The 14407-nt window shown below is 40.7% G+C and overlaps 1 protein-coding gene across 1 annotated transcript; it reads right to left on the minus strand.

Moving 5' to 3' along the window:
* Nucleotides 1–689: 689 nt before the first annotated feature.
* On the minus strand, nucleotides 690–13630 carry sypb (synaptophysin b). The gene is made up of 7 exons (XM_034537471.1): nucleotides 13575–13630; nucleotides 12224–12289; nucleotides 6578–6702; nucleotides 5528–5726; nucleotides 5228–5419; nucleotides 4800–5124; nucleotides 690–2794 (listed from the first exon to the last, which is right to left on the minus strand). The coding sequence occupies exons 1-6, from the start codon at nucleotides 13590–13592 to the stop codon at nucleotides 4831–4833; spliced, it is 894 nt and encodes a 297-aa protein (XP_034393362.1). The 5' UTR covers nucleotides 13593–13630; the 3' UTR covers nucleotides 690–2794; nucleotides 4800–4830.
* Between the last annotated feature and the right edge of the window lie 777 nt (nucleotides 13631–14407).

Here is a 14407-nt window from a genome sequence, read left to right on the forward strand (position 1 = left end):
AGACAAAGGCACAATAAGGCCTGTACACTAATAACAGACAGTGCTACCTTTGTGTGCAACGGCCACACATCTTGGAAGTATTACAAGAAAGTATAACATACAATCAGCATACATTGTACTTAAGCTGTAAAACTTGATTAAAATGTACAAATTCATGAATTTCTAATGTGCATATTTTGTTATACATTTTGCAGTAGTAACATGCTCTATCTATCTCTTAAATCCAGGTGACCCTGGCATTATTTATATGGACACGTCAAATTTTTAGCAGAATGAGAGGAGGTGACTAAAGAAGACATATCAGATGATACTTTCATGCAGAGAAAACCACAGACTGGGTCAAATGAACCTGCATCCTGGCCCACAGCTTGCATGAAATGAAATGATGCTTACTGTAGTCAGAAATATAGACCAACATAAATAGCTCATGTGCATTTTTCTACAAAACAGTATGCTACCATCACTAAATAGTCACTAAATCACTAAACCAGTTGTTCTAAGGTTTTATTACACCCTTGTTTGTGTTGCTTCGCTATGTATAAACAGTTTATTGTAGAAATATGTTTTATTTAAAAAATGTTTTAGGTAATTACCTGCTACTGATAATAACCTTGAAACATATTATTACTAAACCCAGCTCAACCAAGTAAACAAACAGACAATCAGCCTATGAACAGAAATACACATTTTAACCTTCAACAGAATAATTTCAAGTTTATTTCATTTTGTTTCACATGGATCCCATATAATAAGAATACAGCAGAATTCTGGAGAGTCTTGGATATTTTTTTTCTCTGACTTATCATCATCATAAATACTAATATGAATACATCATACACAATAAACACAGCACTATCCAAAGGCGTAGAGAGAGTATCACAAGACATCATTCACCACTAACAACAGAGTATATTTCATTTCAGCATATTTATAAGAACTACAGTGAAAGAGAGAGAAAGACAGAGAGAAAGAGAAAACAGAGGTGGGGGGGACTAGAGGAAGAGAGAAAGCCAGGTGCTTCTACACGCCTGAATCAAAGAACCCGGATTTAAACAAACAAAAAAAATGAAACCAAGGCTGTGCAATGGATCAATATATACTGGAGATGGACAACAAGTCATCCTGTTGAGGACTATGGAAGCAAAACTACCAATCAAGACACATCTCTTACCATTTGGCAATCTTGTATATCCAAACAGAGAATTGGCAGTATGACAGGTATTTTTATATCTGGAAGGAAGTAATTATTGCAGCACCTACTTTGTGCTTTGAGTAGAATATAGCAGAGCTGCAGTATGTGCTGAACAGTAACGACGATGATAGATCGAAACACAACGCGGTGTTGCTGTGTAGTCTGACTTTCCTGCAGCTTTAAGCCTCTCAAACATGTTTAGGGATGCTTCAGGATATAAGGATGCATGCAGTATATTCACCTTCCGAAAGAGAAGAGATAAAGAACCATTTAGGATGCAGGAGAAAGAAGTACGTATGGAGACATATTGTTCAGACCGCCTCGTTATAATATGTGTTGTACTATGCAAGGTCTTTAATATACTTTATTCTCATTTGCCGACTTAATGTTAAGGTGAGTATGCACTGATTACAGTGTGATAGAAACACCAGATAAAAAACTATATGACTCTGTCTTACAACTTTCCGGACCACATAACAGGCGATCAAAACAGGACGAGGGTTCATAGACTAAGTTAGTCTGATGCCAATACATAAATCCAAACAAATAAACAAACACACACGCCGCTAAATCTGTTGTTCACCGGCCCCCCGATTCACAATTTTCATACTGATAGCACACTATAGCAGTTTCTGAAACAGCACAGCAAATATAAGATGCTACCATGCTCAATAATTGTCATGACCATATGCAATTTTTGATCTTATATGTCAGGATTTTAAAATGTTCTGTGTATCACAAGAGTTCATCCTTGAGCATGATATTTTATGGAAAAATATATATAAAAACATAAATAAAGTTGAAACAACCTACTTAAAACCCACTACTATCATCTATTCACTGTTATAATAAATTACTCTTAGTCTCACTGTTTATATTGATTATTTTCTTTTAACATTTGCCATCATATTTTGATTAGCCTTTAGCCCCTTTCTTAAATCCTGTCAGTGATGCTGATCAAATGAGAGAAAAAAACAACATAAAAAGATGTTCATAGATTCTGAGATGAATAAATGAAAAACTTATGGTGTGAATAATTTAAGGGAATTGAAGGGCAAAGGCTAAACTATGTGAGCTCCTAAACAGAACCAAAGTAAATGCAATTGAATAACGTTGTGCTCAACATTTGTTGTATAACAACTTTTATGGAGTGCACAATTATTCAACTGTGTACATTTAATCATATATATATATATATATCAGCATGTTGATATTTACACAGCACAGACAAATACATTCTCCCAAGTTAAATATTACTACAACTTTTTTCCCCCCCATAAATGTAAGTCTTTTCCATTACAAGATTTCTCTTAAATGTTTGCCAACGAATGTTTTGGTATTTGTATTCAAGTTTTTTCTCGTATAACCAAACAGACAATCCTTTGTTGTCTTCTACAGTTAAATACATCACGAGAATAAACATCATGTTACAGCAAAGACCCATTTCCCCGGTAGTGTCCCCCTCCCCAGGCCCCACCAGTTTCTGCCCTCCATGCCTCCCTCCCTCCGCCTGTCAACTCACAGATACACAAACAGACACACAGAGGAGTGTGGAAATGCAGGTGGTGGTCGAGAGCCACACTCCAACATCACAAGCTCAACCTGGGTGGAGGGGAAAAAAGAGAGCGAGAGAGAGAGAGAGAGAACGAGAGCGAGAGAGAGAGAGAGAGAGAGAGAGACAAAGGGAAGGACAATATTTATGTATATATATGTGTATATGCAATATGCTGTTAGATTATTTCCATCAATGTTATATTTTGGTGTATAGTATATATTATTGTCTCCATATACTCTGTATAATATTCTTATTTTATATATATTAAAAAAAAAAAAAATGTTATAATTTATTTATTTTACTTTCTCTTTGGACTCAAATCTTATTTATTTCTCTGGAAAGTTAAATAGTCATGTCTTATTAAGCAACAATCAACGTTTAAATTTAGATTCTTTTTTTTTTTTTTAAAGAGTCAAAAAAATCTGTGTCATCACATTTTGGTGCATTGAAATGCGTCCTCACACTTGCAGTGATAAGAGCGCACAAAAAAACACAAATACAGAAAAATCCCAAAGACGAAATAACCATAATGTTAATAATAATATAATAAGCATGTAGGATTTTACCCATCTGTAAAAAGCTGATTGAGAAAATTGGTTGTTAAAATATAAAGAAATATAAAAACAACGGATAAGAGGTCATAAAAGAAGACAAGATCTAGCTAACGGCTAAAGGCTCTGGCTGGGTTTTTAAATCTCTCAGGACTAAGTGCAGTTTTGGTTGATCAGGAGCACTTCCCCAAAAAGCTCTTGTACCTGTAGCTTTAAGGCTGTTGCAGGGCTGGTGGATAGTAGAGGAACAGAAAGCTGAGTGCATATAGCTGGATCTTAAGAGTTACTGTAACAGGGGGATGTAGCCTGCACCAATGCTAAAGGCTCTCGCTAGAGCCAGTGATATCCTCATGGCCAATAGGAATGGGAGGAGCAATTACAGCGACCAATATCTCTTTAAATGTATACAAGCCATGCGAGTAGAGTTTTAAAGCAGACTACATACAATCTGAACCTATATTTCAAGTCAACTGAACAAACCACCAATGCTGTTTTTTCTGGAATCTTTCTTGTAATATGCGGTTTTAGACATGAAAATGGCGCATCTGAGATTGTAGGTTTACTGGTACATTCATAGTATGAGTAAGAAGGTTTCAGGTTGTTTACTTTGCTTGAAGCCACTGTCAATCTGAAAAAAATTGCAGCTTTTCAGCAGTTAGATTTTAGGAGCATCTGAATGAAATCCAAGAGAGCGAAGAGGATACATCAGACCGTTATTGCATAAAGGCCAAGGCCACGCCCCATTGCCATTGTTGGGGAAAGAATTGCTGTTGTTTAGTTAACTAAGGCTTCCACAACAAGATTTGAAGGCACATAAATATTCACTGTCAGCGTGGTGAATCTTTAAATAATGCTAGTGACAGTGATGGATAGCTAATATTGCTGCAGTAGCCTACAGTCATACATTATAGCAGCTTCTGCCTGTCATCTCTAACTAAATCTAAGCCTAGCCTATAAGCTATGGCCAGCCCCTGTGTTGGGTCATTGATCCACTTGGATGAGGGAAGACTGATGACGATCAACTTTAATCTATTAAGGTATGGCAAAAATAATTATTAGACATATAAATGCTCACAAACGTGTCAACATTACAATCATAACACACGTCAAATTGCATTGACATCGATAGGATCTTCAATGTTCTTCTATCCCACAAAAAGGGGCGCGGCCTTGACATTTTTACAAAGTAGCCGTTGGTGACGGTCTGATGAATTGGTGAAAGATAGCCGAATCAGATGAAAATGAATGTCGGTGTGTCATCTGCATATAAGTGGAACTTTGCCCATTTCCTCCTCATCGTGTGCAATAGAAATAGCAACCAAAATAAATGATTGACATTCAGCAGATATCACTGTAAGCCTCATAAAAAGACTATTACGCGTGTAACCCTTAAATTGTGCTAGAAATAAATATCAGCTGAACTCATTACCTCAAAGACGTCCAGTATAGTGACCTATTTAAACCTAACCAGTCCATATGTTCTACATACGTTTACACTCACCATCCTGCAGCTGTGGTTTGGCTGGACAGGCTCACATTTGATTAGAGAAGGAGGTGGGCTGCTGCTGCTGCTGCTGCTCATAGCCCTGGCTGTATCCTCCTTCCTCATTGTAGCCTCCCTGCTGCCCGTATTCGGGCTGGTACCCTCCCTGGGAGCCGGCGTAGGGGTCCTGCTGAGCGTAGCCTCCCTGGGCAAAGGAATCGGGGGCGGGCTGCTTTTCCTGTGATGGGACGTATGTTCCAGAGAGGGCAGATATCCAGCCGGTCTCCTTGAACACAAACCACAGGTTTCCGATCCACAGGATCAGGTTGATGAAACCGAAAGCCTGTGGAGCAAGAGAGGTGTTTGGAGTCAAGCTATTTACTGTTTCTGTTCTCACATCGACTCTTCGTATAGTCTGGTTCAGTGTGACGCAGCGGGGGTCCTACCACAGAGGTGTTGAGGCCGGAGACCTTGGGGTCGTGGACTTCACGGCAGCTATTCTCTGGTTTGTCACAGGCTGAGATGAGAGTGATGACCCTCTCGGGATCGGTGGCTGTTTTCACATCTGACAGGCCTTTAGCCCAAGCACATGAAGACACCAGCCACATGAAGGCAAATACCGCGGACACAATAAAGTCCTGGGGCACAGCAAGACAACACAATCACTTTTAATACACACCAGGGTATTTATTGTAACACCAGTTGTTGGACTTGTATCATATGTATACGGGCATCAACAAACTCACAATCTGGGCCCCCTTGCAGTTTTCACGGTACTTCTCCAGTATGAAACAGTACACGGCGAGGGCTGCCATAGAGTAGAGGAAGGAGAAGACAGCGATGGTGACGAAGAACTCGGCTGAGGAGGAGTAGTCCCCGACCAGGAACAGACGCTCTGCGCTGCCTCCCTTACAGGTGGTGGCGTCAAAGTAGACCTGATGGAGCCTGAGAGCAAGAGACACAGAGAGCCAAGTGAGAAACTGCAAAAAGAGCTAAGAGAGAAAAATAGAGTGATAAATGGTGATACGGTTATCGTATTCTGATATCACTGAACGGTGTCTAAGAGTGTAACGTGTACAAACATCTCATGGTCCAATGAATGTTCACCATATAATACACAACATTGTTGTTTTTACTATTTACACTTTTCTTTCTTATTTCTTTTCACTTTTGAGCCAAGTCAGGCAAGCTATTCCCCCTACTTCCAGTATTTATGCTAAGCTAATAAACTACGTTCATATATAGCACAGACATGAGAGTGGTATCGATCTTCTCATCTAAACCTTGGCAAGAGAGTAAATGTGAAATGTACTTCACAAAATACTACTATTATGAGATGAATAATAATAATTAGTATGAATAACTATTCCTTTAACCAAAGGTACTTGTACTGAGCTTACTCACTAAACTATGCTATTGTATAAATAGGAGTACAGGCATATATTTTGTAATTCCTTGCAATGGTATTCATTTATCAAATGTATACAATGTGTATATATATAATAAATGTTCTTATGATTACTAGTAAATCATTCATAACAAATGACACTTAACACAAAGTGCATGAATGTTCTAAAACATAGTTTGGCATTGGTATGACTCAAATCTTAAAAAGCTCATTTCAAAATTAGATCTTGCTATATCATACTAATTGGCGTCACCATCAACAAGATGAATTGGCTCCCGAGTAATCTATGTTGATACTTGTGCTTAATATGTATTAAAAGTTTGTTTGGTGCCGATTTGTACCTTTTTCCACCACAGTGGTGAAAGTGACCCTGTGAGGTGAGACCTACCTGAACGGATATTCAAATTTGACTTCTATGCTTAGGTCACTCTCCGTCCGGTTTTTACACTCCACGCTCATCTTGAACATGCCGGAGTAACTGCCGCATGTCGAGAAGGCGAAGATTGCAAAGATCTGCGGGAGAAGAGAGGGAGGAAGAGACGCGGTGACCATTTGACATCTCACAGACAAAACTGTGAACAAACATTTATTGATTATTACATTGCACTTTGACTGGACGATTACACACTTTATGTCACTGTACTCGCGTTTAGGTCGGATAATGCGGCCGTGTAAACAAAGAGCTCCGGTGACAAAACAGAACGCTGCTTTCAACACCTGCGACGTCTCAAGCAGACCGATCCACCAATCGTAGCGAGTGGATAAAAAAAATGCACAGTGCAAATTAATGCAGCATTATCGCCAGGCTACGCAGCAACGCCGGCTGCGCCTGTTGCCATGGTTACCATGACAATTGGTTTTCCAGAGATGTTTTGTGGTACAACAGTGATTCTGCATTCGGTCAGGGTCTGTTACCTCCGGTGCACACGGCTCAGTCTTGTTCTTCAGCTCCCACCAATGTCAATGGCACACACGCGCGTGTGCACGCAAACGCACACACACACACACACACGGCAGCAGATTAGACAAGTCGGACTATTTTTACCACACCCTCCCGACGAAGCGGGCCAGATCCGATTGGGTGGAAAATCCAGCTATTAATCTGACTGAGGTGCTCGACCATCTGTCACCAAGTACTCAACAACAAGCTACTGTAAAGCCAGCCACAACACACACAAAGCCACACCCCGACAAGTGAGCTTGTGTCGAGCACATGTACACACACACACACACACACAATTAGGCCTACACACACTATGTCTTGTCTTGTAGTACTGTTTACCTGCTGCAAGCATCCACACACTTAACTATTTACAGTAATCTTTTAGCTAATATGAGGCGGAAGCTGGTTGGTTGGATTTACACACGGGCCGCCTAAAGCAAGCCTCATTGTGATTGCGTTTACTCATCCTGCTCTGTTCCTGCAGTTTTTTTTTTTATTTTCTAATGTCCTCTCCGAACATCTCAAACGCCTTCCCTCCCCGGTGTCGGTAAGGGGCCAATTAACAGGTTTTAATAACCAATGCAAATGACTGCAAACATGATGGAAGTGGCTGCATTAGTGTGTGATAGGAGGCTGCTGATAAACAACACCGTTTATTATTAATTTCAGGCAAAGAAAATAATTGTGCCATCTGGAGTCGAGCTTTTGAGTTAAAATACAGACTGAAGGTCTGATAATTTCCACATTGTTATGGCAATCTTACTCGGAGCTGATCTTGGTAATAAAAAATATTTGAGCTTCGTTACATTTTTGTGCCGGCATCATTGAATCAGGAAAAGAGCCTCTCTAAATACACCATGAACTCATGTTGGTGTCCATTTATGGATTATTCCCGATGTCATGTTCACGGACAGTTGAGAAAGGCCGGCAAAATGTGGGTTGTGTTTTACGTCGTACTTTCTCTTTAAAACCCCAAACAGAATAATGGGATGTAAGGGTGCAGCAGCTCTACAATGGATCCATACCGTAAGCATGTGCACAACTGCAGGGTGGGCACACTCCTTCACACATTATACCCTGTATATTTATCTTCATTCATCTCATTCTGTTTAGAATAAAGTCTTATACAGCGGATATTATTTTTCATTTCCAAAAGGTTGCTAAGAGGTTGCTGGGTCCATGTCATTCCTGCATTATCCCTGTGAGGCAGTTAGAGGTTAAGAAACTACAGAGGGATTAATATGGAGACCGACAACATTTTGTAGCCCAGCTGTCTTCTTCTACTTCTTCCTCAGAGACATTTTGGAGAAAATAACTAAACTAAAAAGGGCTGGATTCTCTAATGCAGACATAATCTTTGCAAAAGGCCACACCACTGCTTCAGCTGCATCATCGTATAGTGATACGATTATGAATCAAAGGCTCTGGATCTATTATATAAATTGCAAGCGACATAATTCTTAAATAGTTTTACTTTAACTATGAACTATTATCTTTTAATACTACTTACTTTCTATAAAACTAAAAAGTCCAGGGCCCGATGTAAATTACATTTAAAATGTAGAAGTATGTTGATGTAAAGAAGCTCAAATATACCATATATCATGGTAAATGTTGCCGATCAGCATGAAACACTGAGGCTGATGGGAATGCGGCATTTAGTTTTGCTGGTATTTGTTATAAGTGTTTGCACCAAATTTCACGACAATCCATCCAATAATTTATGATATATTTCAGTCTGAACCAAAGACATCGCCATCCCTCAAGGAAAACGGATTTAAATGGGAGGCACCATACCACAATTAGGAGTTGTACTTTTATGGTGATACATGAGTGGAAGGAGGAGTGATAGAGGAGGAAGAAAACAACCAGCCAGACTGAGAAAAGAAATGGTGGCACACTGAGTGTTGGGTGCCATGGTAACACTATTGGCAGCATCGCACAGCGAGGAGGCAGAAGCTGGTTTCTACCCCTGGTACGCGGGATGGTCGTCAGCTCTTCTGTGCTGTGAAGATACACAATCTCACACTCAGACACCAACGATCTGTCTGCTACGGCTTTGCTCACGCTGTCTGTCTGTCTGCCTGTCTGTCTGTCTGCCTGTCTGTGTAAAAAAACGATCAATAAAAGCACCAACTGTAGAGCCTGACCAATTCAGCGATACTATTGATATACATATATATACAGATATACATCTGACATAGGCAAAACAATATATTTTACCTTAACATAAACATATAAGATTAACATTTTTAGATATGGATTTTTATTTTTGAAAGACTGCTTTTTTTAGATCCTTTTCCCGCTCATAATAGTTATTATCTTCTGTATTTCTCTATTGCAATTACCTGTTAGTTTGTGCAAATACCGATTAATCTGCAATAGGCCAATGTCGTCCAATATATCTTGCTCTGCTCAATATTTTCAAATGTTCAACATTTTATGCCTAAAATATTAAACGATTTCCATGTTCATGAGCAACTAAAACGCTGAGCAACTAAACCGACCCTTGGAGGAGGATAAACAGTTTCTTACATGCCAAAAAAAACCAAACGCACAGAAATAAACACAAGCTGAGCCTTCACCAGAGGCCCTGGAGTAATAATAACCACCGAGAGTCTGAACAGCGAAAGCCCCTGAGCTACTATAAAATCAACAGCCTTTATTACACATTAAGGACACATTAAGCAAAGTGACTCATGTTCTCACAAACAGCCTTTTTATGAGTTAGAGAGTGACATTTGTATACAGATGAAATTCAACATAGCAGTGCCCTCCTGTAGCGGTGGAAGCAGGAGGCCGTTTGTGTACTCTGTGGTTGAGCTCCACATCAGCGTTATTTGGGAACTCAATGTCTTCCTGCATCCATCAAACGGAGGCTTTGTCAGCACTATGCCCCAGAGACACAGAGGGTGGGTGGTGTGGTGGTGTGAGGTGTGAAAAAGCTTACATGAGTCACACAAACCGAATGCTGTTTAAATCTCACACGTTTTCATCATCAAATAGAGACGGCATCTTTAAAGAGAAAATCACACATCCTCCACCGGTCTCGACTGATCCAATCCAGTTCCATTAAATCTCCTCTCTATAATTAAAATATATGAATATATGCACATACTGGCTGCAACAAAAATAATACAAAAAAAGGTTTCATTCTATAGAGACACTATAGAGAAGAATCACTTGAAAGGGGGGATGCTCCTCTCTCCAGTCCTTAATTAAAAAAAACAGTGTTGCCAGTTGTGTATGCCCATATTAATCCAGAGAGAGCAGCAGCTCCTCCTCTAGTCTGACGTTGAGGCATGCAGGCCCCTCAGATGATTCATGGGCCCTGGCCTCCTGAGCGCGGCTCCTGATTGGTGGCTGGCTTGCTGTGACCCAGGGAGGCAGTGATGCGGTGCTGGCACACTCTCAGAGCTCCAGGGAAGGACTAGAGAGTCATGCAGCACACTCATGCTCTCTGGCATATCTGCAGAGCCCATTACAGCATGGAACTATGTTCGGGCTGCTCTGGCATGCACGTTTTCATCTGGTTTGTGTTAAGTGTGTGCTCATACTGAGGATCAGGGGTGTATCTAACAAGTATTGGACCCGTGTGCAGGAAGGGCACCCCGGCCTCAATCTCCTTCTCATCTACCCTGCCAAAATGTATTCATAATTACATTGCATGCACAAATTTAATGAGGAACATAGGGCTAATTAAAAACGATTAGGGCTGCAGTTAACGTTTATCTAACAATCTAAGCCTGAAGCCAATTATTTTATTGATTAATCGATTTATTGTTTGCTCTATAAAATATCAGAAAACAGTCCCAAAAAAATCACAAGGTGACCTCCTCGTAGAGCTTTTTTTGCTAGACCATTAGTCAAAAACCCCAAAGATCCAGACAACAAAAAACCATCAGACCCTCAGATGCGAGCAGCCAGAACAATAAGAATTGCGGTATTCTTTGCATGAAAAAAGATTCACGATATTGATAATGCAAAACGGTTTCTGTAACCAGAACCACAAACCGTTACGAACCAGTTCATAACACCACATCCATGTTTAACGAAGCATTACATAAGATATAAAAAGGCACATTTTAGAGGCCCTCGCTTAACCGGAGGGCCTGCGTGGGTAATTAGCACCACCATTCCCACTGTGGTGCCCCAGCTGTACAGACAGAAGACAATAGAGAGGCACCAGTGTTAACCCTGCAGCCCCTTCAGGATGAGTCTGCTCTATGGGGAGAGCTGTGGGACAGTATCCTCCATGTCTGGTCTAGGGCTGCTAATAATTATTTTAATTGTCCATTAATCGGCTGATTATTTTCTTGTTTATTATGTACATAATACATTGTCTTAAGTATACCCCATTTAATGATAATACCCCCAAAAAACTATTTCAGATGCAGCAATTGTACACTCCTTGAGCTAAAATTGAGGCATTCAGTTATGTTGCTCTCTTCAGATAAACAAATTAATGAGTAGTTCACTGGCTCCATCATCTGGAGGAGACATGGAAGGAACAAACTGCTCTAATATGCAGAGGTCACATCCTCCGAGAAGGATTTGACAAATTGTCATTATATTTCTCAGTGGACTGACATCGTGTTACTACTTTATTGACGTAACACATCCTGCTGGGGACTCCTGCTCCGGCTTGCTGGGCAGGAGGGTACAATAACACCAGGGTACAAGAGGCTCCTCAATATTATAGGCACTTTTTTTGACAAGAGAGTGGTTATTAGACATAAGGTTGGTGGCATTTCGGTAGTGTTTCAAGAGATAAGGGAGAACAAAAGTCTGGGTCTTAAACCCTCCTAAGAGAGGGTTCAACATTTTTTTTTATTTTCTTCTAAGAGTGTACAGTCACATCCATTATTAACCCCCATGCAGCTTTATGACCTCTGTGTGACAGAAGGTCACAAATCTGTCAGCTAGGGGCATGACAACATTATTTATTGCCAAATATACACACGATCCAAGTGGTTTATGCATAATAATATTGTATTCTGAGATTAAAAAAATAAAAAATAAAATCAAAATGGGAAAATATTCTTGCATTCGTCAATTTGTTGTGAATAAAATGCAACATGGAGAACTTACCCATTGCAGAATTTTGATAAATCCCAACGGTTGTTTGAGCACCGTGAACTGCCCTTGGGCCACCAACTGCCAACACAACAACAAAAAATTAATTAGCAGGGTTTTTTTTCATTCTCATCTCTTACTGCTGTTGCTGCTGATGAAATGATGATGATAAAAGCATGAACCTGATTATTTCAATCTCATTTATCCCACAGACCTGGTCTACACCTGCAGGTGTTTGTTACATAGCAAATATCTGCTGCCAGGGAATAAGGTGTGTGTGCGCGAAAGAGAGGGAGAGAGGGGGGGAGAGAGAGAGGGGAGAGAGAGAGAGAGAGGGCGGGGGAGCTCCTGCCGGAATTACAATTACACTAAAGCTGATTAACCTGTTTTCTCTGCTCTCTCGCTGCACACTTCAGGGCAGTCTTCTTCTTCTTTTTTTTATTCAATCGAGAGCAAATTTCGCTATAATTGACGAGAAGAAAAAAAAAGCAGGAAGCGTTTGTGCGCAGGTGAATGCGACACCGCAAAGAAGGCGGCGTGTCGCTGTGTGCATCAATAAATGGCCGCACTGGAAATAAGCAGCAGTGATGGGTTTCTCTCTCTCTCTCTCTCTCTCTCTGTGTGTCTCTCTCTCTCTCTCTCTCTGGGGCTACTTTCACCCTTTTTCCTCAACATCCTTATTAAAACAGATGACGGATGCACGGACAATATGCACGTTCAGTCCCTCGCTTATTTCTCATGAAGCCCTGTTGGCTTTGTCACAATCCCCACAGCTCTCCGCCAGCTGAGCCGTTAGAGATGCAGGAGACCGTCCTCCTCGGTGTCGGGGCCTACTGCGGCTATCCGAACACACCAAGGGGCCTTGGAAATTAATCATGTTTGTTATCTTAGCAACAGCAGGGCTAATTGAGACGTGAGCGGTCTAAATCAATTAGCCCAATCCCTGGAGATGATGAATATAAAAAATAAAAAAACGACATCCTCTCCTTCCTTTGCTAAATGTCATGGCTGCAGAAATCTCTGGACATCCTACACGGTTTTTTCTTTTTTCTTCCTTCTGGACTGTCAACGGGCCGCTCCATCACATCGACTGCAGCATCAGTGGTGGAAAATATGTCTAAATTACATCGCGCTCTGTCGTGGCTTTACATCGCTGCAGTTTTTAATAAATGCATAAATCACAATTTCGACTCCAAAGGTAATCGAAAGCACTGCATTAAAACCTTAAGGTCGGTGGATTGGTAGCCACAAAAAAATATATTTAATTTGAGCGCACGACAAGGGGAAATTAGGCAGAATTATTTTTGCATCGTATGCCGAACAAAACAACAGTGAAATATATGATTTCCCCCAAAAAAAGCCTTACCTGATTCACAACATCCATCTTGGCCGCTTACTCGCTGATAAGAGGATCAGAGGGGCGGAGGGAGGGAGGCGTCTCAACCCGGAACAGCCCAGGGGAGGTAGACGCCCAGGAGGAAGAGCTGGACTGCGTCACGAGCATGGGCGAGGACGCGTGAAGCGTCATGACGTCAGATAAATCGCTGGACGAGCCGAGCCGCCTGTCCAATGGCAGCGCCGCTTTATTCTAAGGGGAGCTTGAGATTGAGCCCCGAGGCTGATAATGCAGAGAGGAGCATCATGGAGACTCTTCACGCTTAAGTGGACGGGAGGAAGGGATGAAAGGGGAAATAAATAAATAAAGGTCGGCGAAGGTTCCCGAACTGCTGCTGGTCATTAACTGGCATCAAATGCAGGGTGATTGTATTTTTAGAGGAGTACATGTATCATAAACTTTGTAGGCAAACCTCATTCTCGTTGTGGGAAGTTCAGGATGAGTTCAGGTTTTCTACGTTCATGCAAACACTATTAACATAAAGGATGAATATATAGTGATATTCACTGCTAAATTAAACATACACATATGGGTGAATGTTTTGCATGCATGTTTTTTTTTAAATCTAAAAAGGGAAGTGAAACCCAGATGTTGTCCATCTGCCGGTCCATTAATGACTATGATTATATAATTCATTCTTTTGTATTTTTGCTGCAGGTTTCAACCTCCATTATAGCACTGAAGAAGAAAAAAACAGAACCAACAAAGGACCTTTTAGCTTAAGTACACTGTTTGGAACGGTGCTATTACTGCACAAGGATAATAACTGTAACAACAATAAAATAATACATACATCTGAGAAA

This window comes from Cyclopterus lumpus, chromosome 7 (assembly GCF_009769545.1).
Source record: "Cyclopterus lumpus isolate fCycLum1 chromosome 7, fCycLum1.pri, whole genome shotgun sequence".
In the NCBI taxonomy this organism is placed as follows: domain Eukaryota; kingdom Metazoa; phylum Chordata; class Actinopteri; order Perciformes; family Cyclopteridae; genus Cyclopterus; species Cyclopterus lumpus.

Excerpts from the sequence above, each read along its gene's own strand:
- sypb (XM_034537471.1), bottom strand. Across the intron at positions 5,727-6,577 it reads AAATTTGAATATCCGTTCAG|GCTCCATCAGGTCTACTTTG; the intron begins GTAGGTCTCACC and ends TCTTGCTCTCAG. Across the intron at positions 5,125-5,227 it reads CCGGCCTCAACACCTCTGTG|GCTTTCGGTTTCATCAACCT; the intron begins GTAGGACCCCCG and ends CTTGCTCCACAG.